At 41.6% G+C, this 24,559-nt stretch overlaps 1 protein-coding gene across 6 annotated transcripts in view; it reads left to right on the top strand.

Moving 5' to 3' along the window:
* The window catches only part of ZC3H13 (zinc finger CCCH-type containing 13), a 46,107-nt gene extending 42,791 nt beyond the window's left edge, over window positions 1-3,316 (top strand). For 5 of the 6 annotated variants that reach the window (XM_017815035.1, XM_017815036.1, XM_017815039.1 and 2 more), the window contains 2 exons: window positions 2,074-2,237; window positions 2,825-3,316. In XM_017815035.1, the coding sequence (XP_017670524.1) occupies window positions 2,074-2,237; window positions 2,825-2,995 (335 nt within the window). In that variant the 3' untranslated portion in view covers window positions 2,996-3,316. The remainder of the gene's footprint in view (window positions 1-2,073; window positions 2,238-2,824) is intronic. The other variant, XM_017815037.1, reaches the window with a different exon arrangement.
* The last annotated feature ends 21,243 nt before the right edge of the window (window positions 3,317-24,559 follow it).

Raw genomic sequence — 24,559 nt, 5'->3', positions numbered from 1 at the left:
GCTGTTGCTAGTGCTTCTACTTTCTTTTTCCTCAAGTCAATAAATATTGAGTCTTCCTGAGGATACAAACTGATATAATAAAGGTATGACTATGTCTCTTCCCCTGTAAGCTTTAATTTCGCTATATAATTGAATGCTTTTTACCAGGGATTCCTTGCACTGCACTGCAGAATCACTGTACCTGGCTGTTTAAAATGATACCCGAAATAATCTCAGCGATCCTTGCATGCTTCCCTAGAAATAAACAAAGTCCTTAGTGATAATAGGAGGCTCTCCAGCACTGCCTCTGAACTGTCCTAAGTGTACTCAAATTCAGCAGAACTTTGTTCTGGAGAGGAAGGGGGATTTGAAGTACCTCTGTTGATGCCCCTTTGGTGTGTGTGCAGTCTCGTGCATTGAAGTTGCTACACGTGGAACTGCCAGCAGGCTTTCAATGTATGCACTTCTTCTGTAACCTGCCAGGTGAATGTTCTTGGTGTAGTGGTTACACGGCCACAGCACGTGTATTCTAAAGGAAGGCACAAATATGATGCCCTAAAAAGTGAATTAATTCAAGCTAGATGTTCAGCATGTGTTACAGTGAAAACACAGCATTTTCACTTTGGACTTCTTCATGGTGGTTTACTTTGTTTCCCTGTCTTATTCCTGAGTTTCCTGAGTTTGCTGCTCCCATCTTTGTTCTTGTTGAGGATGAAAAGTTTATGGTAATACTCTGAAACGCAGAAAGAAAGGAAATGATAGGTTGTTTAGGGGTGGGGGTTTTTAATTATTTTTTCTTTGGAAACCAAAATCTGTGGCACATGATGGAACTGAGATTTGTAGCTGACTTGTCCTCTATCTATTATATTCAATTGTTTCCTCTAAGGATATGGACAGGCTTACTTGCCAGATACGCTCAGCAAACATCTGGCACCCAGGAAGACTCTGCAAGCTGTCTGTGTTACCTTTGAAGTGACCTTTTTGTGTCTTGTCACTTATTTCCATTTTTTGATGGACCATCGAGGTTGTCTTGATGATTTCAGTGCAATTCTCTTTCACCTGCCCTTTGTTGCATATAACTTTTTTGTTTCTTTTCACCTTGTTTAGAAAGTAGTCTTACTGAGCTTCATCCAAATTCTGAGTGGTTTAAAAATGCATCTTTGTCCTCTTCTGTATGTATACTGCCAAACTGCTGTAGCAGTTAGATGCTATATTTTTCCCAGGTTTCTTGGCATCTCTGGTGAAGTGTTAAATTCCCTGCTGAACACCCAGTTACTGTATAGAAGCAGCTGGATTGGACTTAGCCACATACCTTACCTTTTTTTTTCTTTCTATTATATCATAATCTTCCTATTTATTGTAAAAGGATTATAAATCAGTGAGCTGTGGTCCAGCCACTCTTTTTGGGTTTGTCTGCCTTTCATAGAAACAGACTTGTGGCAGAACAAGATTCTCCTCAGGATCCATCTCTTGTAGAAGTGTTCGATCTGCTCACTGTTTCTCCTGGTAAATGTGCTGAGGGGCTGTCACTTTGAGTATTGTTAACAAATGCATTAGGTGAGCTGGTAGGAAGGGGTAGTTCATTAGCATCTGTTGACTTGTTCTCTAGTTTCATCCACCACATATGAAATAATTATTCTAGATAGTTCTATTTCACTCCTGTTTAGCCATACAGACCCTGTGTTGATAGTGGTACAGTTATCTGATGTCTTGCAGAGAAGTGAAAATTAGACTACTTTATGATTAATGCAAGTGGTAAACACCTTTCTTCCATCACACAGGTCTGACCATAAATCATACCCTGTCTTCTGTCCGGACCTGTCACTTGATTTTTAGGCTTCTCAGTGATGGCTGTCTCAAAATTGCTTCCCAGTGCTGAAGCTAAATAGAAGAATACCCATCCTTCCCTTTGAATGGCAAAGGGTTTGTTAATGCTGTTTTATAAACTCTAACATCCTTTTTTTTCCAAACCTCGGTATTTTTTAGAAGGCAGAAATACAAATAGTAAAATTTTAAGGAATTTCATACAACTGTATATTGCCATTCAAAAATACCATGTCTATGTTAATCTCTGCAACTATGAATTCTTTCTAGATGCAGAAAACCTTTTTGAACATGAACTGGGGGCATTGAACATGGCTGCACTTCGACGAAAAGAAGAGAGAGCAGGTCTTCTCAGCAATCTGGGTCCTTGCTGTAAAGCGCTGTGCTTTCGGAGGGATTCTGCAATTCGTAAGCAGCTAATGAAGAACGAAAAGGCAAGTACTTTGCTTACAGTGCTTGGTCAAAGTGTGGATTCCACTAAGCAGAGCATTTCTCTTGGGAGATAATTTTTGTGTTTGTTGTTCTGAAGTAGACCTAGTCCTATAAATAATTAAGAGACTACTATTTAGAGAGGTTTTAGGGTGTTTATTTTTTGCTTAAAATGAGAGATTAAGTATGAGACTAGAGGTAAGTTCTGTTTCTTCTCATTTGGGATTTAAATTCTGGAGATACATTTTCTATATCTAGCGAATGCATAATAAAAGTAACTGGGTAAAATACAATTTCAAAGGCAATTGTTGAATAATTCTCCTGCTTAAGATTCCATATACTTTTATAAGAATTTTAAGAATTCAAGTTAAAATTGAAAGAAAAATTACTTTAGCCATATTTGCTACGCAGTGGAATTTATGATCTTTCATGCTAATAGAAAAATCATTAATTCTCAAAGTCTTTTCTAGTGGAAATGCATGATTTAACCTCTAATTATTGAGAGTACTTGAGAGTAATTTCTCAGTTTGCATGTTAAAAGCCATTGTTTTCAGTTCTTTCTTTTTTTATTTTTCATTTTTCATTTCAACAGGGTGCAACAAAACAAACTTACACAAATTCTGCAGCAATGGACAGTGATTTGTTACGGTTAAGTCTACGGTTATTCAAACGGAAAACTGTCTGCCAGGTTCCTGGGCAGGAAAAGACAGAGGACAGTAAAATTCCACAGCCAACTATCCAGCAAGAAGTGTGTGTGACTTGAGCAAATGACTGCAGTGGCACTTACCAGTTGATTTCTCACTACAAGTGTTGGTGTTGCTGTTTAGAACTGGTTGGTTGGAAAGTGACTGTAGAAGATAGAAGAAAATACTCCATTTGTACACAGATAAGAATTACTGGCTTTGGATGCCAGTAGGAGGAGTAAAAAATAAAGACTTGTGTGTGAAGATCTCTGCAACTTTTGTAATAGTGAATCTTACACTGTAACATAAACCTGTTTTATGGTGCATCAAGTGTAATAATGTGAAGATGTCTGGGTTTAGCAGTTTATAACACCACTTGATATTAAACTGAAATAAACTAACTGGGTATCTTTTTCCTTATTATGAATGGGTTTTCCCGCTACCACCTTGGTCCCTCAGTACATGTCTGGAATTTCTTAAGTAGCTTCTTTCCTAGGAGTCTGTCTGTCTTCACTTTCCAAATCCCTTTCTTCTCACAGTAACCTCTGGTATGGATTTGGGCCAAACTCTAGCTCTTTTCCATCTTTAACGTAGGTTTCCTTTACTGTCATTCTGGACACAAAAATGTAGTCTAGTCAGTTAAGGCTCCCCTTCTTGTTGATGAAAAAAAGAAAGTATAAAATCCAAAAAACTTCAGGAAATTATTTAGGACCAGTTTTAGGTGCCTATATTTAGCAGACTAACTGCATTTTGGAAATGCTGGTGGCTTACAAAAAGGACTAACACATGCATTTTGAAAAACAGCTGAAGGACAACGCAGTCATCGGTCACAGCCAGCACGTCTTTGAGGGAAAGTCCTGCTTATCCAACCTGATTTCTTTCTATGACAAGGTAACCCACCAAGTTGATCAAGGGAAGTCAGTGGATGTAATCTTTTTGGATTTCAGTAAAGCTTGTGATGCTCAGAATCTCTGACAGGATCCTTCTGGACAAAATGTCCAGCACACAGCTGGATAAACACATCATGTGGTGGGTGAGCAATTGGCTCACGGATCAAGCACAGAGGGTAACAGTGAATGGGGTAACATCAGACTGGTGACCAGTCACTAGTGGGATTCCACAGGGCTCTGTCTTGGGCCCTGTGCTCTTCAACATCTTCATAAATGACTTGGATGCAGGACTGGAAGGGATACTGAGCAAATTTGCAGATGCTACTAAATTGGGAGGAGCTGTTGAGTCTCTGGAGGGCATAGAGTCTGCAGAGAGACCTTGACAAATAAGAGGGCTGGACAGTCACCAACCATATGAAGTTTAACAAAGGAAAGTTCTGGATTCTGCACCTGGGATGGGTCAACCCTCTATGTATGTACAGGCTGGGGAACAAGAGGGTGGAGAGCAGTGCTGTGGAAAGGGACTTGGGGGTCCTGGTTGATGGCAAGTTGAACATGAGTCAGCAGTGCCCTGGTGGCCAGGAGGGCCAACCATGTCCTGGGGGGCATCATGCAAAGCATCGCCAGCCGGTCGAGGGAGGGGATTGTCTCGCTCTTCTCTGCACTGGGGCAGTCTCACTTTGAGTCCTTTGTGCAGTTTTGGGCACCACAATATAAGAAAGATACTAAGCTCTTAATGTTCAAAGGAGGGCAACAAAGATGGTGAAGGGCCTTAAGAGGAAACCGTATGAGGAGTGGCTGAGGGCACTTGGTCTGTTCAGCCTGGAGAAGAGGAGATTGCGGGGAGACCTCATTGCAGTTACAACTTCCTCTTGAGGGGAAGCACAGGGGACGCACTGTGACTAGTGACAGGAATGATGGAACAGCCTGAAGCTGAGTCAGGAAAAGTTTAGGCTGGATATTAGGAAAAAGTTCCTTACCCAGAGAGTTATCAGGCACTGGAACAGGCTCCCCAGGGAAGTGGTCACAGCACCAAGCATGTCTGAATTCAAGAAGCATTTGGACAACATTCTGAGGCACACGGTGTGATACTTGGGGGTCCTGTGCAGGATCAGAAGTTGGACTTTGATGATCTCTGTGCGTCCCTTCCAGCTTGGGATATTCTGTGGTTGTATCATATATTTTACATTCTGGTAATTTTCAGGGCAGATCAATCCTGTACAGCAACCGGGGTGTGTTTTACAGTTGATGAGTTTCAGGAGGTTTTGGATGTAAAGGCAGTGACCAATGATGTTTTTGCCCATTTCATGGGCCTGATTAGAGACTCATCAAGCCTTGGCTCAATTTTGTAAGAATTGTTTTCAGTTTGAGAAGTTAATATCTTGTGTGGGATCTTTGGATTATACCAGTAGAGTGTGTTTAGGTAATCTATGGAGTCCTCCATGTGAAATTGAGACTTCTAAAACTTCAGACTATGTATGCACCTCTATACTTTTCCTGCATTTAAACCTGAACTGTTGCTTTGAATTCTTCTTATAGAGGATGAGAAAAAAAATCCATAGTTATGCCTTGATACTGGCTTGCTGCAAAGCAACTTGCTTTTGGTTGAAAATGAGTTATGAACCACTAAATTTTTTGACAGTTGGTTTATATTAGTTTTTTTAACCTTTTTGTTCACTTGGAACCAGCATGTTGAAGTGGGATGCTGAGTGTTCTGTTGAACAGCAGGTCTGTCTCACATCTCTTGTGATTACTGACAGTTGTATTGGCTTCAAGCAAAGGCCTAACTATGAATAGCAATTCACTTCAAATACAAAGATTTCTTATTATAGTGCTTTCTGTAACACCTAGTACATAAATGTTCAGTAAAACGGTTAAAGAATTGTTAAAGAAGATCTGAGAGGGGTTTTATTTCTATTTTTGTAAGTACCCACACACCAGTGTATAGTACTCATGTAAAATATAAATCACATAAAAAATCTACCATTTGTTTGATTCTTATTAAACTATATGATTTGGGCAAAACTTTATCTTCTGTTTTTTGCTTGCTGGACATTTTTAACCTACTAACAATTATTTTTAATGTCATTGGTAGTTTCATATATGCTTATAAAAAAATAGTGTGTCTTAAACACACTAGTACCTGAGCAAGAGTTAACAAACCAATTCTATTCAGCATTTAAATGCATTCTCACCTGTTTTATAGCTACAATAATGCTACCTTTAAGCTGAAAGTATTAGATCATTGCTACCAATTATGTTAAGGCCTATTTTAATCTCTGTCTCTAGAAGACGTAAAAATGTTTGATAGCTAGAAACAGCCTTATCTAGTACATAGATTCATGGTGTGGCATTTACACTGTGCTTACTTTAAACACTCTTCCTGTAAAACAGTCAAGGTGTATATATGGACTTAGTTTGCAGAAGAGTATTTCACACTGCCCTAGAAAATGGAGAATAAAGTAGGTTTGATGGGCTGCTTTGGGTATCTCCTGAAGTGACAGTGTCCTATCAAAGCCAGTGCTGATCTGTACCGTCATTTGTTGGGATTATACAAAGAACAGTGCTGAAATTGTTTTGATTCAATTTGCAACACTGAATGAGTGCAGAAGTATGTTACAGTACTGGCAGAAAACATGCCTGTTCCTCTGGGAAGCACTAAGATTTTTGCTTTTTTTCAAGAAATTTTCCATCACCTATCAGGAATCATTGTACAGGTAGATCCCAGTAAGTGTGAAATTCCTGTATATGAGTATTTTAGTCTCTGTCATTTTAACTAAAAATAATATTTAGTTTGCAGGGAATATAGGTTAAAAACTGTCATTAGGTAATTTTACAGTAGTTTTAAGAAAAGGACAATTGTTTACAATAACTTTAGAAAAGTAGAATTGCCCACATCCCAGTTTCAGAAAAAGGTATGAAACTTGTCTTAATTGCATACCTTGCTTTAGAGCTTCTCATCCCCTTCCCTGTGTTGATCATCATTTTTCTGATGGGGTGTGCTCGCCCTTTTAGCCTTTGCATGTCTTTCTCCCTATTTCTCCCCTAGTTTGATTTTGTGTGGAAAAGAGTACATGGAAGAATTTTATTCTGTTTCACATTTTGCAAGGCTTCAAGAGGGTACACAGGAGCCTGTAATGTTTCAGGCAGTGGGCCATGGACAGGGCTGAACATGTGCCTTCAGTGCCCTTGTGTGCTCCAGCTCCAAGTCTGAAAATGTGGAGAAGCATCTTCCCCACTCAGTTTCTCCTTTTAGGCTGTGGCAGCAACTTTAAATGTGGTCCCTGTACCAAATTAGAGATGTCAGTCCTTTCTTCTGCTCAGCCCATGCTGTGCCTAGTTGGATGATAAATTAGTTTTAAGCATCCCTAAAGTGCGGTGTGGAACGTGGCGCTGCAGAACAACAAGCTGCCGTGTGTGCTGGTAAGATGAAGCAGGCTTTCACCCAGGTGAAATGCTATGCCCAGCTCTTGCAGCCGCAACAGATACACAGACAGAGCAGATTTTTAGAGCCTCAAGACACGAATGGGACTATGACCTGTATCTTGGGATATTGTCATGTTCATTATCTCAAATAGTACTTTAGGGCTATTACCGCTTTAGCTAGTGGAGGGAGATACAGATTTTGATAGTGGGCCGTCTGCACAGTGTACTCAAAAGACTGAGTTTAAACAATTTTACTAAATTAAGGCTCTTATTTGAATTGCCTCAATGCAGTTGTGCTCTCCCTTTTCTGAAGGGATGCCCTTCAGCAGGGAGCAAGCTGACTGGAGCTGTTGTGCCTATATGAGGCAGGACACAGCATGTGTGTTCAATTCTAACAGTTGCTACCAGCTAGAAGAGTTCAGGAACCTCCTGTTTTGCAGTAGCAGTCAAAGTTTGCTTTTCAAAGGGTCTTTGTACAAAACAGTTGTTTTTACTGTAGAGGTCTTTGCTGTAATGTAAAGGGGAAGCCCGAGGAGATGGTACCAAATGCTTGGGTTTGGTACACCATGTTGTATAGGAGGTAAGCTATTGCGGGCAGCGTGGGCGTCTGAGGTTTTTTGGACGCACTTTCAGGTAACACATGGAGAATGGCAAACAAACTGTTAAAATATTAATAAAAAGTTCTAAAGAAAGCCCTAAACTCAAAGCAATGTGACCAAACACCAAAGATGCAAGGGGTTTCTTAAATTACTAGCCTCCAGAGAATTTGGAAATTTGTCCTATCAAAATCAATAAAGGAGACCAATTGTGTGGGAGAGACAAGTGCTTAGCATTCAATGGCTAAGTGCCTGAATTTTTATGGAAAAAGACTGTTTTTATACTCAACAGCCAGTGTTATTGCCTCTGCCCTATCAGTAGGGATCAATCGATGAAAGAGGGAAGATAAATGTATTCTGGGAAAGCTTAATTTCTTGATATCAGCTTTCACTGATGGGGATGCACCTGCCACAGGCTTACTTGTTCTCCTTAGTGATGAAGTCGAGGTATTATGTATGAAGACTGAAGTGTCAGAAGACATGCTAGTACAAACTGCTGTGACACAGAGCCGTGTGCTGCCAGATTTTAAGTGTATGTTCATGTGTGAAAGGATTGTGATGATTGTGATGGTTGCAAGCTTGCAGTTCCTAAACAAGGGATGATTGAAGAAATGGGGTTTGGATGAGGATTTCAAGAAAGCTTGCAGCTTTAGGGGGAATGAAAAATGCTCTTTCTCATTAACTTCATGATTAAATTAGTTGTTTAAATGTATTAAGGGTATGAGGAGTGCTTGAGGCACTGCATGGAAAGTATGTGAGGAAGGGAATAACAGAATTGGGGCACAACTGAGTAGCACAGGTTGTAGTTGTCAGCCAGGGAGTGTGGCTTCACACTCCTAGAAGCCAGGAGCTTCACTCATCAGAATGATGGAGACAAAAGGATGTAGGTATGCTAACTGAGCATACAGTGCACTGATGAAATACTCTGGAAGCAGGCTGTGTAACCATAACATGGTTCAAAATGGGTGTTCCCAGAAGGGAGAGGAGTAGTTTTACTACTTTCTGTAGTACCTGCAAATTCTCACCTGGTCTGCCCTGGTTTGTTTCCCTCTGCTTACAGAAGCTGGATTCAACCCACAGACACAAGGAGCCCTGAAAACGAGAAGCATGGAATATGAATTCTGTCTTCTGAAAAATTGAGAAAGTGAGAAGTGGGGAGAAAAAACTCAAGGTCAGCAAAAGAACAGGTGGGCCTAAGCTGCTCATATGTACTTTTAAGACAGTAGCCCCCTAAGGATCTGAATAGATGCACACAAGATTTACCTTCTCTCTGAGTTGCAAACGTGCCTTGTGCCAGCAAGAAACCTGCAGTTCGTTCTATCTTAGACATAATTCCTTTGTCTGTGTCTTCCATGCTCACAGAAAATATGTTATCAAGAGGTTTCAGAGGACTTTTGAAACGTCTCACACAAGGTTACGAGAAAAAAATCAAGCTGTAGCAAGTGAAGAATGAAGAAATGACATGAATTTAAAATTAACTGGGAAACAGAAGTTAAAACAGAGGATTAAATGATCACATCTCATCAAAAACAGCTCACAGTGGGTGACCTCCCTGTACATTTGTGATGTAGGAAGGAGTTGACTGAGAAGCAAGATGAGAAAATTTGCAAATTACAGTTACAACTGGAGTAAAACCCAAGGAGATGCGTTTGCTGCCTTGTGGCCCATTCATTTGGCTCATTTCAAGTCCTTCTGCCTTGATTCTATTTGATTTGCATGGCAAGGGTTTGGTAGCAGGAAGGGCTACAGGAATGGCTTCTGTGAGAAGTTAGCAGAAGCTTCCCCCATGTCCAACAAATCCAATGCCACCCAGCTCAAGATGGACTCACCACTGGCCAAGGCCAAGCCCAGCAGCAATGGTGTAGCGCCTCTGGGATAACAGAGTTAAGAAGGGGGAGGAAAAAACCTGTGCCTTTTCAGGTGGAGAGAGTAGTGAGAATACATAGGAGAAACAGCCCTGCAGGAACCAAGACCAGTGAAGAAGGAGGGGCAGGAGGTGCTCCAGGCATCAGAGTAGAGATTCCCCTGCAGCCCGTGGTGCAGACCTTAGTGAGGCAGCTGTGCTCCTGCAGCCTGTGGAGGTCCATGGGGGAGCAGAGATCTACCTGCAGCCCATGGAAGAGCCCACGCTGGAGCAGGGGAATGGAAGGAACCCACACTGGAGTAATTCATGAAGAACTGCAGCCCACAGGAAGGACGCGTGTTGGAGAAGTTCAAGGAGGGCTGTCTTCCATGGGAAGACACTGGAGCAGGGGAAGAGTGTGAGTCCTTCCCCAGAGGAGAAGGAAGCCCCAGAGACAATGCTGATGAACTGACTGCAGCCCCCATTCCCCAACCCCCGGTGCCACTGAGGTGGGGAAGGTAGAGAACTTGAGATTAAAGTTAAGCCCAGGAAGAAGGGAGGGGTGGGGGCAAGGCATTCTGAGATTTGGGGTTTATTTCTTGTTACTCTACTCTGACTTGATTGATAGTAAGTTAGATTAATTTTCCCCAAATTGAATCTGTTTTGCTCATGACAGTAATTGGTGAGTGATCTTTCCCTGTTCTTATCTTGACCCACAGGCTTTTCATTATGTTTTCTCTCTCCTATCTAGCTGAGGGGAGTGAATGGAGCGGCTTTAGTGGGCACCTGATGTCCAGCCACAGTCAATCCACCACGTCAACATATCACTGAAGCAGAAAATTTAATCAATGTCCATACCTTATAGTGCCTGCCATACGTTTGCAATATCAGTGCCAGAAACAACCTTATAGTTCATGGAAAAATTCAACCTGATGTAGAGAGATGTGTGTCAAGCCAAAAATAGAAGAATACACAGAAAAGATGATGTACACAAAGGTAGAAATGAGTAGGAATGGTTATCGCAAAGCAGGTGAGAGAACTTGGGGAAGGCATGGAAGATTCTATATCAAAGAAATTAAAATTCTTGTGACTGTGTCCTTAGAATGGAAAGGAGCAATAGTCGATATTAAATTTTGTGAAATAGTGGTCCAGAAAAATAAGCACAGAAAGTAACTTTTTCCTGCTCCTTATTATAGAGCTCAGTTGTAATTCAGTAAAATTAAAAGTGACAGAACTAAATAATAAAATGGAAATTCCTATTTTCCTCACAGTGCCTAATTAGCCCTATAGTTCAAGTTATAGGACATTGCAGAAGTTAAAACTTACCAACATTTTCAAAAGGACTGAGCATGCTGTGAGCATATACAGCTGTTCCTGCTAGGTAAACTAAGTCTGCATCTAAGACAGCTTATATTATATGAATTTTTACACAATGGGGAAGGCTGTCAGGCATTGTGAGCTTCTGGTACCCAGCAGTTTGTTTCTGTGTGAGCAAGCTGTCCTAGCTCCTGCAATAGGATAGCTGCCTGTTGGGAAAAGCCTCTGACCCAGCTGCCAAATCACATGGGGCATTTGCTTGTGGAGAATTCAGATTGGGATGGGCCAGGTTCCATCACACAGTCATTCAGATTCGGACAATCACGTTCCTGTGTTTCAGAACCCTCCTGGGCATGTGTAAGTCTTTCAGAGTGTCATATGTGTAGGCTTAAACTGCTCATGTCTTGGAGACTGTAAGAGCTGCTGAGCAGGCTATGTCAGCCTGTGTCTAATTCTGGTAGAAAATAGAAGACTCTATCTGATGGCTTTTGAATTTCCCTTTGAGGTGTCTGGTTAGGACCACTGTAAGAGAGAGATAAACTGACAGGTAACATGCCTGACTGTGACATTTTTCCTGCATGATCTGAATTTCTATTTTTTTTTTTCTTTATGGAAAAGTCTTTTTTGCCAGCTTATCCAAAAGCAAATTGCCCAAATAATAAATGCACTGTTAAATTCACACTTAGCAGCAACTATTCTGTTCTTCACTTTCCCCAGGCAGTGGTACCCCTCTTTGCAGGTCTCATCTGATGCATGAACTGTCAAAACATAAATGGGCAACTGTGACTTCTCTGCTGTCTGCTCTGGAATGATACTATAATCTGTATGCTGTATTCATGCCTTTAACTTCCACTTTTATTGCTGTAGTGTAACCCACTCTTTTTTTCTTTCTTGGTGCACAAATTACGAAGATGGCCTTGCCTATTTGTCAGTAGAATCTAAAGTGCATGCAGGGTGTGATGCACAGTTCCGTCTTGTTGTTTGGTCTAGTTAACACTGCATTCATAACTACACATAAAAAATGAGAGTGCTGTCTAATGACAGCTTAGCATAAATCATGGCATCCTCTGGCCCAAGTGGAAGCATGGAATCTTAGCAGATCTGAAGCTTAAAAAAAAAAAAAAGAGTGATAAACATTGCTTTAAAAATATTTCTAAACCCGTAAAAAACAGAGCTGTTCTGTTCATTGTGCATATTTGTATGGGCATGTGAGCCTTTTCCTGACACATAGGACCAATGGCATCACCATCTACATTGAAATGTCATCATGAGAGTGCTACATAACCACAAGATTCGCTTATAAGGAATTGCTCAAAATAGGGTCCCACTTCAGCACTGTTTTAGGAAAAGCGATTTAATACTGCTCAAATATCATAAGAGCATAAAACATCCTGATTTTGCTTAAATTGCTGGAGCCTATAGCAAAATGCATTGGATAGTTAGTAAATAAGGCAACTGGATAGAGAATTTGAGAGTCAGACTTTTTCTTTCTGGCAACAGACATATATCAGTTCCAGGCTCGGCTCAGCCATGCATATCTGGACAGAAAGGAAAGATCACATTTATGTATGGGAGATTCAACTCTAATTTTCACCTGTATAAACCAATGTGAAGTGTGAAGAGAATGACATGATAAAATTGATGTACTACCAAAGTGATAAATCCAATGTCTGAAAAGATGTTTTCCTTCCCTGCTTGCTTCTGAACCGTAGAAATTGGTTTTCAGCTTTTCACCCGAGAACAAAAGAGGAGGATTTATCAGGTGGGTTTTTTTTTTCTTTAGAAATATTTTGTGTTGCTCTGAAAGTACCTAATCATTGTTGTATTGATTTTTTGTATCAAAAAAAGGAATGTTAAAAACCAGGAGTTTTCTTAGATTTGTCCCTGATTATTACTGAAAGACATATATATATGTTTTTACTACAGTTTACAGAGGGTAATTGCTCTGGTCTGGCCAGGGGACACAGGCAGCAGAGTTTCTGCCATCATGCGAAAGCCTGTCAGGTGCCTCTGCTGTAGCCTCTTGTGTTGCTCCTGGCCATGAGCTGGGGACAGGGCAGCTCAGATGAGAAGCATCAACATGTTGGCCATGGCCAAATGGGGCTGGTCACACCTCAGGCTTTCCATGGGCAGAGGTGTCCTAAATGTTTGCAATCAGCATCTTTAGGAGGATTTACATGATGTCACGGTTTTTAAGCAGGGCATAAAAATTCAAGGTTTGCATCTCCAAAAGAAACATTGTAACCAACTTTAATCTGATAAATGCTGACACAGTCCCATAAAGGAATGGAGGAGAAATCAAACTAACCCTAAATTAATTTGAATTATTGGGGTTTTTATCTTCTTCCTTCTTCAGTACTAGGGTAGCTTTGTGATTCACCGATCAAGAGCTGCAAAAGTTTCTTTCCATGCTTACAAAATTAAATTTTATGCAGCTTTTGACCTGGATTAGTGGTGGACAGAGAAATATATAGCCTGATCCCAATTATTTCTTAGCTGTCACCCCTGACCCACTCCATCCCTCTGCTGCTGGCACATGCTGCTGTTTGTGGGTGGGCAGCTGCAAGAAGGCTTGCTGGAAAAGGAGTCACGGAAGGGTTATTAGATGGCAATAGAAAGCTGTTGTAAATAAAAACATTCAAAAAGCCAACAGAAGTGTTAGGCGTGTTTAAAAATACATTGTAAAGAATATTGCAAAGACCATTATAGAGGTATAGTTATCTTCAACATGGCCTAGTTTCTAATTGAGTTTTAAACCCCCACTGTTTAAATGACTAATTTTCTGTCTATATGAATAAATTTACTCTTTTTTTTTCTTGGCACATAACAATTTATGAACACTGGTCCCGTTAGAAATCCCGAAGTACAATTTACATTGACAATAAAACCTTTAACAATTGCTAAAACAGTTAACCAGCTCACCAGAACATTTCCAATCACAGATCTAGCCTTAGGAAGTTAACTAACAAACATGTTATTAACCACTGATGAGGAGCTGTTTGGAAGAGATCATTGCTTAATTAATCTTTGTACTGAGCTAATAAGAGTGTTAAATGGGCCTCTCTGTTGAATTGGGTTGTTAATACAGATTGCAAGTTCCCTCAGGGGGAAATCTGAGGCCAATATGACATTAAAGTTAGCCATGCAACAAAGATATTTTAAAATTAAAATATAACATTAAAAATAACAAAGCCAAACAAATCCATTAATAATGTCATAAGATTCAGTGGCTGTGTATATATGACTGAGTGTACATGCGTGTATGAATTACTGTGCGTTTTCCTCTCCTGGTAAGAAAGCTTTATCAATAATCTTATTTAGATTCAGTGTTTTTCATCACTGTTCTGTTGCAGCATAAATTAAACTTGTCACACTTATCTGTAGTAAGCAGGTTCCACTGATCAGGAAGGCAGAATCTGATGCAAGCTCTAATGTCATCTGCTTATCCTAAAAAGACAAACAAGATCAAAAATCTCTTCGTATTAACGAGCTGGATAAACCTTCTACTTGATACAATTTGATACCCCAGTAAAAGTGTGACCAGATTGCCCTTGTGCTTCATGGCATTTTTAGCAGTGCGCGTTCAGGTATTAACCATGAAGCAAGAGAGCACATACTTTATATTAAACATTTGTTTTGGAAGGTGTTATAATTCCCTGCACGAGAAGCTACCTACTGCCTTGAACTCCCTTTTAACACACACGTTACATCTTTTGGGAGAAGAGAAAGACTCCATAAAAAGAAAGGCTGGAAAGGAATAATTTGCCCTTGAATGTCTGGTGTTAGTAATTCAGAAGGGATATTGTTCTGTCACTGCAGTCACTTCCACACCAGTCCCTGTCCCTCATGAGACCAAATTCCATCCTTACACCCAACTTGGAGCTGTTGACTCTGTATGCTTACATCCCATGTTCTGAATATTATACTCAATGTGCAATTACATTTATTTTGTATGAAACAATCTCAGAAAAGACTAGGCAAAAAATTTATAGCAAAAAAAAATAGACAAAAATTTTATAATGAAAGTAGCAATATGACAAAAATGCATTCATGCATACCTGTGTTTTTGATGTTTGGGTTTTATCTTGTCTGGGTTTTATATTTATCTTTATCTTTATTTACTTTTAATATATTGCACACACACCCCTACCAAAGCCTGGGTATGTCTAGACGAGGTGAAAACCTCATTTGCCTGACTCCTCTGTGACTAGCCTTTGACATCTCACAGGTTTCTTTCATGGTCTTTTGCTAGGCACACTTGAATATTGATAAGTCTTTCACTTAGGCAATGTGGTCATAGCACAGATCATCGCTTAGTGGTCTGTTGACTGGTTTCTCTATGGTGTCCATGCTGTCTCTAATGCATCACATTGAAACAGCAAGGCAAAACCTTCATGATTAACATACCCTTGGAGACCTCTAAATATTGCCTCACTTCATTAATACTGCAAAATGATCAATATGCCTCACCAAAATTAACTGTACATTGGGCATCTCCCTTGCCTGATTACTGTGCATATTTTATTTGTCAAGGATAATGGAGGTTTGTTCCTGGCCAAGATGTTATCCTGGTTGTACGCACAGCTGCAGAGTCTCTTTGTCCCTGTGGTCTTTTCAGGAATAGGCTTTAGCTGCTAATCAAAAATAATCTGTACATGTGCTCGTGATTTCTGTTTGATGAGTATGACCTGAAATTCATAAATGGGATGTGAGTGATTAGAATAACATATCCCTGTGCATTTTTAAACATCAGGATGAGGGCTGGAACATCTCACTCCTGACTGTCCACAGCATATGTTCATGAACTAGAGATGTTGTTTCTCTACCCCTCATTTCATGCTGACCTTTTAATGTAGTAACCAAAGCTAATCTTATGTGTACAACAGCATATTGGCTAGACGGTTTTGTTACAAATAATTAATATTGCTCTCGGCAGACATTTACTCATTTATTATTTCCAGTTGCTTCATGGTTATTAAACTGCCACATTTCAAGTGCGGACAAGTGTCCATGATGATATATAGAGGTCTGTTAAGTGGAAAACTTAGAGGTGCCTTTCTATTACTCAGATCCCCAAGGAACACTGCTGTGGTCATGCTGTCTTCAAATATATATTTGACCTATGCTTGGTATGCACTTTTAAAGGTTGTAATAAGTATGCGTTTTCTCTGCTTATTAAGCAAAACTCTAGACATTAGGAGAACATCAGAGGAGGTTCCACTGGTCTCACAACTAACATAGTAAATTGCTCATGCTGGATGCGCCTGTCTGCCTCAGCTCCACTCCACTCCTCCATGCTGCTGTTTTTCCATACATGCATTCATAGAAATCCATTTACATGGAAATACAGCTCACTAGTTAAGCCTTTGCATTGTAAATCCAGCTTTAATATTATCAGCAGTGCTCCCTGCTGTGCATCAAGGTCCAGTGCTCCCTGCTGTGCATCAAGGTCCAGTAAGCCACTCCTCTGGGTTGTGGGACCCATTCCATGTCCTGTGTTTTCTAGGCTCTTGCTTTCCATTGTACCTTCTTCCAGGTCCCTCCTGCTGCAGTGGAGGCCAGTTGAGCTGCTGCTGTAAGTGCAGGAACCTCTCAGATGCAATACCACACGCTTGTCCATGTGTTGTCCTTGGTAAAATCACCTTACAAATGCTCTTCTTGCAGGATCCTCTCTGTACAGAAAGAGTTAGATCCCGAGGGAGTGTGAGCTTCAGTGTGGAGGTCTAAGTGACGATGTCAAAGAGTGCAAAACCTCATCCCCTCCCACCTCACCACCACATCTGTGGTCCTGATCACTATCAGCTGGGTCTGAACAGTGACAGTGCTTGGGAAGAACATGAAGGAAAGCTGAAAAGGAAAAGCAGGGGGAAAGAGTACAAATAAATATCTGAAAAAAGAAGCATAAGAGCAAGAAAAGTACAGAACGGATATGTTAAATCTCTATTCATCAGGTAGTTAAAAATCTCATCACTCTCTACAACTACCTGAAGGGAGGTTGTAGCCAGGTGGGCATCGGTCTCTTCTCCCAGGCAACCAGCAGTAGGACAAGAGGGCACGATCTTAAGCTCTGACAGGGGAAGTTTAGGTTGGATATTAAGAAAAAATTTTTTACAGAGAGAGTAATCAGATATTGGAATGGGCTGCCCAGAGAGGTGGTGGATTCTCCGTCCCTGGAGGTTTTTAAGATGAGACTGGATGGGGCACTTTGTGCCATGGTCTAGTAACCATGGCAGTGTTGGATCAAGGGTTGGACTTGATGATCTTGGAGGTCTTTTCCAACCTGGTTGATTCTATGATTCTATGATTCTATGATTCTATCTCTGCACTACATAGTAAAAAATCGTTTGCTTTCCAGGACAGACTCAGCTCCCAACAAAATCATGTTGGATTCAGGGATTTATCTTTCACAATATTCTTTCCAAGCAAAAAAATGTTGTGGCTTTTTACTGATAAAAATCTGAACACCAAAAGTGATCAGGAATCCAGCTAAGGATAATCTTCAGCTCCAGTAGTCCTGTTTGTCCAGCACAGGTCTCCCCCTTCCTCTTTCTGCTGTCAGATCCTGATATTTCATTTTATCACGGTTCCTCAGGAGACTCTTTTGTTCCCAACCATTGGCCCCGCCCCCTTTCCCATCTCCTGTTTAGGTATGTTCCTACCACTGCTGTGACCTTCAGAGCTAAGATATGGATCACCCCTGCAGAATTGTTCTCTCTGACACTGAGCACGACACTGGGCAATAATATGAGGAATTATCAGGTATTTACATTCTGAAGTTAACGATGAGGAGTGTGAGCTTTCTGAACATCTGTTTCCCTGGTTTTCAAGGTGGCCTTCAATTTACTCCTGGTTCTCATCCACATGGCTATTGCCATTAACCGGAAGTCAGCAGTGCCCTGCATCCTCAGGGATGAGTTGTGGAATAAATTCCCTCCAAATCATGGTACATCTCAGTTTTGGGGGGTCATTTGTAACAGCCATGAGGTTACAAAACAGTTGGAGGCCACCTTTGAGAGTGATGAGAGAAACACAGGGAGAACTATGCTGTCATCAAGCCTGAAGCAGGACTCAGGGCTCCACAAATAGGAAATTGTTCTGCAAGAGACTGTGATCTCTTCCCTGTGTTACCAATCTCCTGTCTCCTCTGCCAGCCTGCTAAGTCCCAGGCTGGCAACTGTCACCCAGGGAAGAACAAAGACCTGACACAAAGGTGAGAGAGGAGGCAGAAATTCCAGAAATTTTCAATTTGCAGGGGAATATATAGTAAGAAAAAACCCAGGATTGAGTGTGTATGGCAAAAGAAGTAAGGAGGGATGGATGAAGGGAAATGCTGGCTAACAACCACTGTTTGGAGATGAACTCGATGGACATAGGGGCAGAATGCTTTTCCCCAGTGAAACACAGTCGAGTGTGAAGCTACCAAAGAGCTGTCATCTCCTGATCCAGGGAGTGAAGCGGGCAAAGGGGGTGCCCTGGCATGTGTCAGGGTGTCAGAGCAAAACATAGAATGGACCTTTTATGGAAGAAAATGCCTGAGTGGATTATAAAGGCAAATATAACACCAAATCTTCCTGGTGCCTCTGCCTTTGATTCTCAAAGGCCTGTAAGAGGGCATGTTTTTTAGCTATTACACCCCTTCCTGCTTTAGTGGCACTGAAGTAGAATTCCCCTCCCAGAGTCCCCCACTTCATTGCCTTTAATAACTTTGTGAAGAGTAAATGAAGCATTTTAAGTGTTGCATCAAGTTGACTGGTGTGGTGGGGGTGGGAAAGGGGGGCTTTGGGGATTTGGTCAAGGTTTTGAGAAGCCTTTAAGAAGGGGCCTGGGATGGGAATGAGGCATCCCAAGGCTCAGCCCTGGGGTTGTGGTCCTGCTTCTGCAGCAGTTTCACCTGAGAGCTGCCTCCCACGATCAGTGCCAGCTCCTCATCCTTTTCCAAATCCTCCCTAGTCCCTCTGTGACTTCTGTATGCAAATCTAGAGCTGAGACAGTACAAGGGTGCAGGATGGAGGGAGGGGTTGTCTGAGCCTCACACCTGCTGCCCACTCACAGGCAGAGCTAGAGGTGGGTTTTAGCATTCGCTCTTGTCAAAAAAGTTCCCCCGTGTCAAAATCTAAGCACAAAAATAGGTGGGGGGGCTTTAGGAGTCTGATGCCAAGAGCGACTTTCATTATGTATCGTGCTGCTTTCAGTCATCCAAATGCTGCAATGCTGGTGCCCACCCTAAATTATGGATCTCTGACAGCTGGATCCAATGTGGAGGTGTGGGAAGCCTCTGTGGTTTACGAAATAACAGGGAGAGACAGGAAAATCAACATCACACAGTGTCTGCTGGCAGTCTGACATATTTAACCAGTTCCACGCTTTTTAGCGTTTGCGTTGAATTTGCTTGGCTTTTAAAAAACATACTTTCAGGCTTGCAGCCATTTTCAGACCAAACATCCTGCACCACTCCTGTACTCATCCTCTTCTGAGATTCTTTTTGACTGGCACAGGTTGTCTGATGATGATTTGGTTTCAAAATGGTTCATCGAAGGTTATAATAGAGTTGTTTGTTTGTGGGTTTGTTTTTTTTTTTGGCTGTTTCCCTTTTAAGCAAGGTATCCAAGAAACCCCAATTTGCACTCAGGAATGCTGATTGCATTAAGTAGTTAAGTCCATCAAGTTCCCAGTGACATTTTCTGTCTGTGAGTTTCAGATAAAGACCAGGAACTAAAGTAGCTTAGTGGATTAAAGGAATTGCCTTCCCCACCTAGACACCTCAGCTGGAATCAAGTGTGATTGCTCATTTGCTCTGGGGGAGGAAGGTGGGGACAGATCACCTAAATCACCCTGGTGGTGAAAAGCTCCCATCTGGCAGCCTAGGGGTGCCTGTGACCGGGACTGGAGCCATTGGTTCCCTGCAAGTTGTTCCCCTGCCACATGCTCTCCCCGTATACCATTTCCCCACTGCTAAAAATTTAGCCCCCTTTGGCATGGAGTAACTATCCCTTGCAGCAAATGTGGAGAAGCTTTTCCTACTATCGACTGTACTGTGACAAATTCTGCTGAATTCTCATTCATGGAAAGTGGTGTTCAGACAGAGAAGGTGGTAAATGTTTAACCTTTCCATCAGACCGGGGAGAGGCTCTGGCTGTGAAAGCACCAGTAATTTGCCTTCCATTAAGATACTGCAGCTTCTCATCTATTTGAAGGCTGCTAGAAATTGTTTTTCTAAACAATAAGACTTTCTTTGTAAAAAATACCATAGGTAATGGAAAGATTAAAACAGGGGTTGAGACACCACCAATCTATATATTCAATCAATGCCAAATGTTTTATGCAGTCATACTCTGCTTCCTGCTACGTTACTAGGACTGTACCAGAAATCTCAGGAGAATTTCCAGGAATTGCTGCTATTTTAGGTTTCTTTCTGTATTATTATTTTTAATTCAGCTTTGAGGTCCAAAAGGGAATAATTGAAAATTGTCAAAGTGACCGAGAGATTGGTGGAAAATCTTGTAGAGAACCCATGACTTTTTGTTTACAGTCCTAGGGCCACTTCCACAGGAGAAACACACCTCTCAGGGCTGTTGCTTTTACTCTCCACTGTGACTGTAATAAAACAGATCCTTAAGGGATCTGTTTGTTTCTGTGTGCAGCTGAGACCCATCACTCCAAGACAAGCCAGAGCACCTAAGGAAAATGTGTCCTGAAGGGTCATCTCTTAATTACTGTCTTCTCCAAGGTGGAACTTCAGAATTTTGTCTTATGATAGCACACTGCAATTTTCACAAGGAGAAAATGTCTCTCAGACAGTCAGATTTTGATTAGGAAGAACAAAACCAGCCAAGCTGAACCTGAACAGTCAATGTCCCAGTTATGTAGACTTCCTTTTCCCCCTGTAATATATAGGAAAACAGTCTATGAGAGCAGTAGGGAAGAGGAATCCATTTCTTACCTCTGCAAACAGAAGCTGATCCCACACTGCTGGTTGAGGCACATATGAAACAGTGTTTCACAGGAATGATGCATCTGCTTGGTAGAGGAGAGACAGAAATACCACTTAATGCCAGATTAATCCAACACGATTTAATAATAAGGTACAAAGGCACATAGTTGTCATTTACCATCAGTTTTAAAATGCTTTGTGTTGACCACATTTACTCCATTGGATGTAAGCTGTCCATTTAAACCCTCTTGAAATGCTAGCATTTACTACAGATCCTAGTTTTACTGCCCCTCTCTTCTGGGCTTTTCCTGCCCCAACTTCCAACAAAAATGTGATTCAAATAGAAAAATAGCTCACAGGCTGCTACAATGGGTGTCCATTTCTCTTCTCTCACAATATTTTCTGTAAGAGTCTCGAAGAAGACTGAACTTGACATAGGACATCTTCCTTGTGCTACAGGATGTAACCTCTACTCCCTCTTGTGACAGTGCAGGAGGAAGCCTGCTCTGCAGCCCTAACCAAGGGAGAATTTTTCCTTGCCAGTGAATTGAGCAAATAAGATGGGAAATTGCTCCCGGGTCTTATCTGCATGTTTGATTCTAGGCTGCAGCCAGAGCTGATAGAGGTCTTTTTTCCCCAAGGAATTAGGGACTTTTGTTGTCTGTGCTGATGTTTTTTCAAGTTTCTCCATGAGAAACCCATAGTTTACAAAATAAAAACATCTGGGAATTTCTTGGCAATGAAAACTTTTCAGATCATGGAAAATCATTGAAACAATCATGTTCTTGATAATGTTTATTGAGTGGAAAAGCTGTTTTTCACTTGTAAACATCAGGGCAACTTTCTTCTTGGTCTAGCAGATCTAGTCACACCTGAGCCTTACCTCCTTTCTTACACTGTTTTGTTTCTGTTTATTTTGCTTCCTTTTTCTCAACTGTGCCTCTCCCTCTTCCATCTACAGAGATGGTGCTGTGGTTGAAGGGTCAGCACATGGTTAAAGGTGAGTGTGTGGTCAAAGGGTCAGCGTTACCTGGCTCAGCTCCTGCAGAAGGCTCACAGCATTGTTTAAATATCCTGGTAACCAGTGGGATTTTATGGTGCTCTGGTGTCAGGGGGAAACCAACTAATGGATTTCCCATTTACTTTTGACTCTAGGAAGTAGAAGGCTGGAGCTGGAAAGGGGAGTAGTGCACTGAAGTCTGGGAAACTTCCAGGCACTGCTCAAACTTCTTCTGCAGGCAGTGATGGGTCACTCTGCTCCCGTGTCCATCTGCAGAGGGACACTCATACTCACTGCTGATCCACCCCACTGCCCTGTCCCCTGTACTGTCACATAAAGATCCCAGGGATTCTCAGTTGAAATATCATAGTTCAATGGCAGTATTCCTAGGATATGTGTTTTTCATATTTATTCATATCTTCTTAGTTAGAAGGCACTAGCTAAAGAAATTGCTATTTGCCCCAGTCAGCCACTGAATGTAGTTTATTTAACTTACAAAATGCAAATATCCTGGTGGTCAGAGGGTTAAGAGGAAGCATCGACTAAGTACTTGTAAATTGATGTAGTGCCCTGAGGGTACCTCTGCTGGTAATAAAGTGCATCTCATGAACAGATCTGACTCTGTGCTACAGCCCAGCAAAGCTAAGTGGAGTGGATCTGTCCCAGATTAACTGTAAATGAGACTGACACTCTCAACACAAATCGACGTCCATCAGGACTATGATCACATTAATTACAAGGCCTTGGAAAACGATCAAGGAGGGCTTACTCTTCTCCAGGGGAAATTAGTTGAAGGGATCTGCCAACAGTGGAAAAATCATATGTACAAGAAGAAAAAGCCATTTAAATTCTTTTATTTGCTCACCTTGCTCATGAGGGAAACCAGTAATATTAGCAATAGCTGCTAAGTGTAAATTAATCTGGGTTCTGTGTTCTTCCTCTGCCACTCTCCTTGCCCTGGCCTTTGAGGTGGAGAAGTCCATCTCATCCATGGATGTATCCACATCCAGACAAGCCACAGGTACCAAGGAATCACCACTCTAAGACTGGCAGTGGGAGATAAATGGGGCTGTGAGAATGAAAAGTGCATGTACTGGGAAAGGCTGGGCTTCCCAGGGAGCTTGAGGACACCCACGTGTGGTGTGAGCATCCTTACAGCTGAGATTAGGGTGCCATGAGTGCTTCCCACCCCTACCTCGCCCTAGAGCACACAGACACCCTCTGTGCCCAATCTTGCTGTAGGAACATGCCTGTGCTGTCCCCAAACTGACACTTCTGCTCTCTTGCCAAATGGCTCCAGCTCCATACAGGCTCAGCCAGGGACCAAAGGGCCAAGAGACACAGAGTGGCCAAGCCTCCTTCACTGATGTTTCGGAGGAACCAAAACATGCTTATTTTCTTTGCTAGAGGGAAATGGATTTAGCACCCAAGATGTCAGGTCCTCCTTTATTGCTTTGTACCATTTGTGCTTGTGCATTGGAGCATCTCACCCTCAGCAGGCACAGCAGAAATGCAGATGAGGTGGCGATGCCTGGGCAGCACACTGGATCAGGGGCTGAATGAAATTGGGATTAAAAAAAAAAAAAAAAGAAAAAAATCCTGATCTGAACTTTGTGACTGCAATCTGTCACAGCTCCTCCTTTCTTTTGATGGGCCATGGGCCAGGGTGGGTGGTAGGTGTTCTCCGAGGCAGGATGACTTCTCTTGAGCTTTAAAACAAAGCCACCATGCCAACAGGCAGAGGGGTGAAGGTGCTGCTTCATGCTTTATCCTCTAGCTCTGCTACTTTGCATTGCAGATGTAGGGGCATGGTTTATAATCTAATTCAGAAAAACAAAAGCTTGGCATCTATTTTTTATGCTCTTTAAGCAACTGTTTGGATTTTTATGATTCAACTAGTATTTGTGGGGTTTTTTTTGTTGTGCACAAACATCCAATAGTAACATTAAATAAAAAGTGGAGTCTCTTTATTGATTTGCTTTTAGTTAAAAACAAACATGTCATATATAATTGAGATGTACACTGCTTGTAGATAGTAGAGAGCACATTTATAAAGCTATCGAAAGAAATAACGAAAGTGAAAAATATATCACAGCCACCTTTCCAAATCATTCAAATAGGGTTGTTTACACCCATAAAAGGTTGATAGTCCTTCTGGCAAACTTAATACAATCATTTGCTTTGTACTTTAAATGCCTGGAATATTTTAACCCTGGAGAAAAATGAATCTCAGTGGGATTGCTGAGAAATTAAGAAAAGTGTGTCCGATGAGCTTGCTTCATACAGAGAGGTGAAATAACACCAGGAGATTCAGCTGATCATTTGATATCTTTACATTAAAAAAACACAAGGCAAACCCTGAGGCATGCCATTGTTATGCTGTGTGACAGGGATTGCTTTCAAACAAGTCGTGTTTTCGACATTAGCTGCATCATGGTTTTATAAATTGCCATTTAAAATGTAAAGCAATGTGCATTCGGGAAGGAAGCCTCCTGAGACCCCCTGAGCCGGAGTGCGGTGGCCTCAAGACCACGGGTCAGGGCTCATCTGCTCAGTGGGGCTTTCCTTGATTGAGGGCGACAGCTGGGTGGGTAGGAGGCAGTGGTGGAAGGGCTTGGGGAGGAGTGGGTTGCTATCCACT

The sequence above is a fragment of the Lepidothrix coronata genome, unplaced genomic scaffold, assembly GCF_001604755.1.
Source record: "Lepidothrix coronata isolate B3197 unplaced genomic scaffold, Lepidothrix_coronata-1.0 Scaffold48, whole genome shotgun sequence".
In the NCBI taxonomy this organism is placed as follows: Eukaryota; Metazoa; Chordata; class Aves; order Passeriformes; family Pipridae; genus Lepidothrix; species Lepidothrix coronata.
This window is presented reverse-complemented; position numbering and strand designations above follow the sequence as displayed.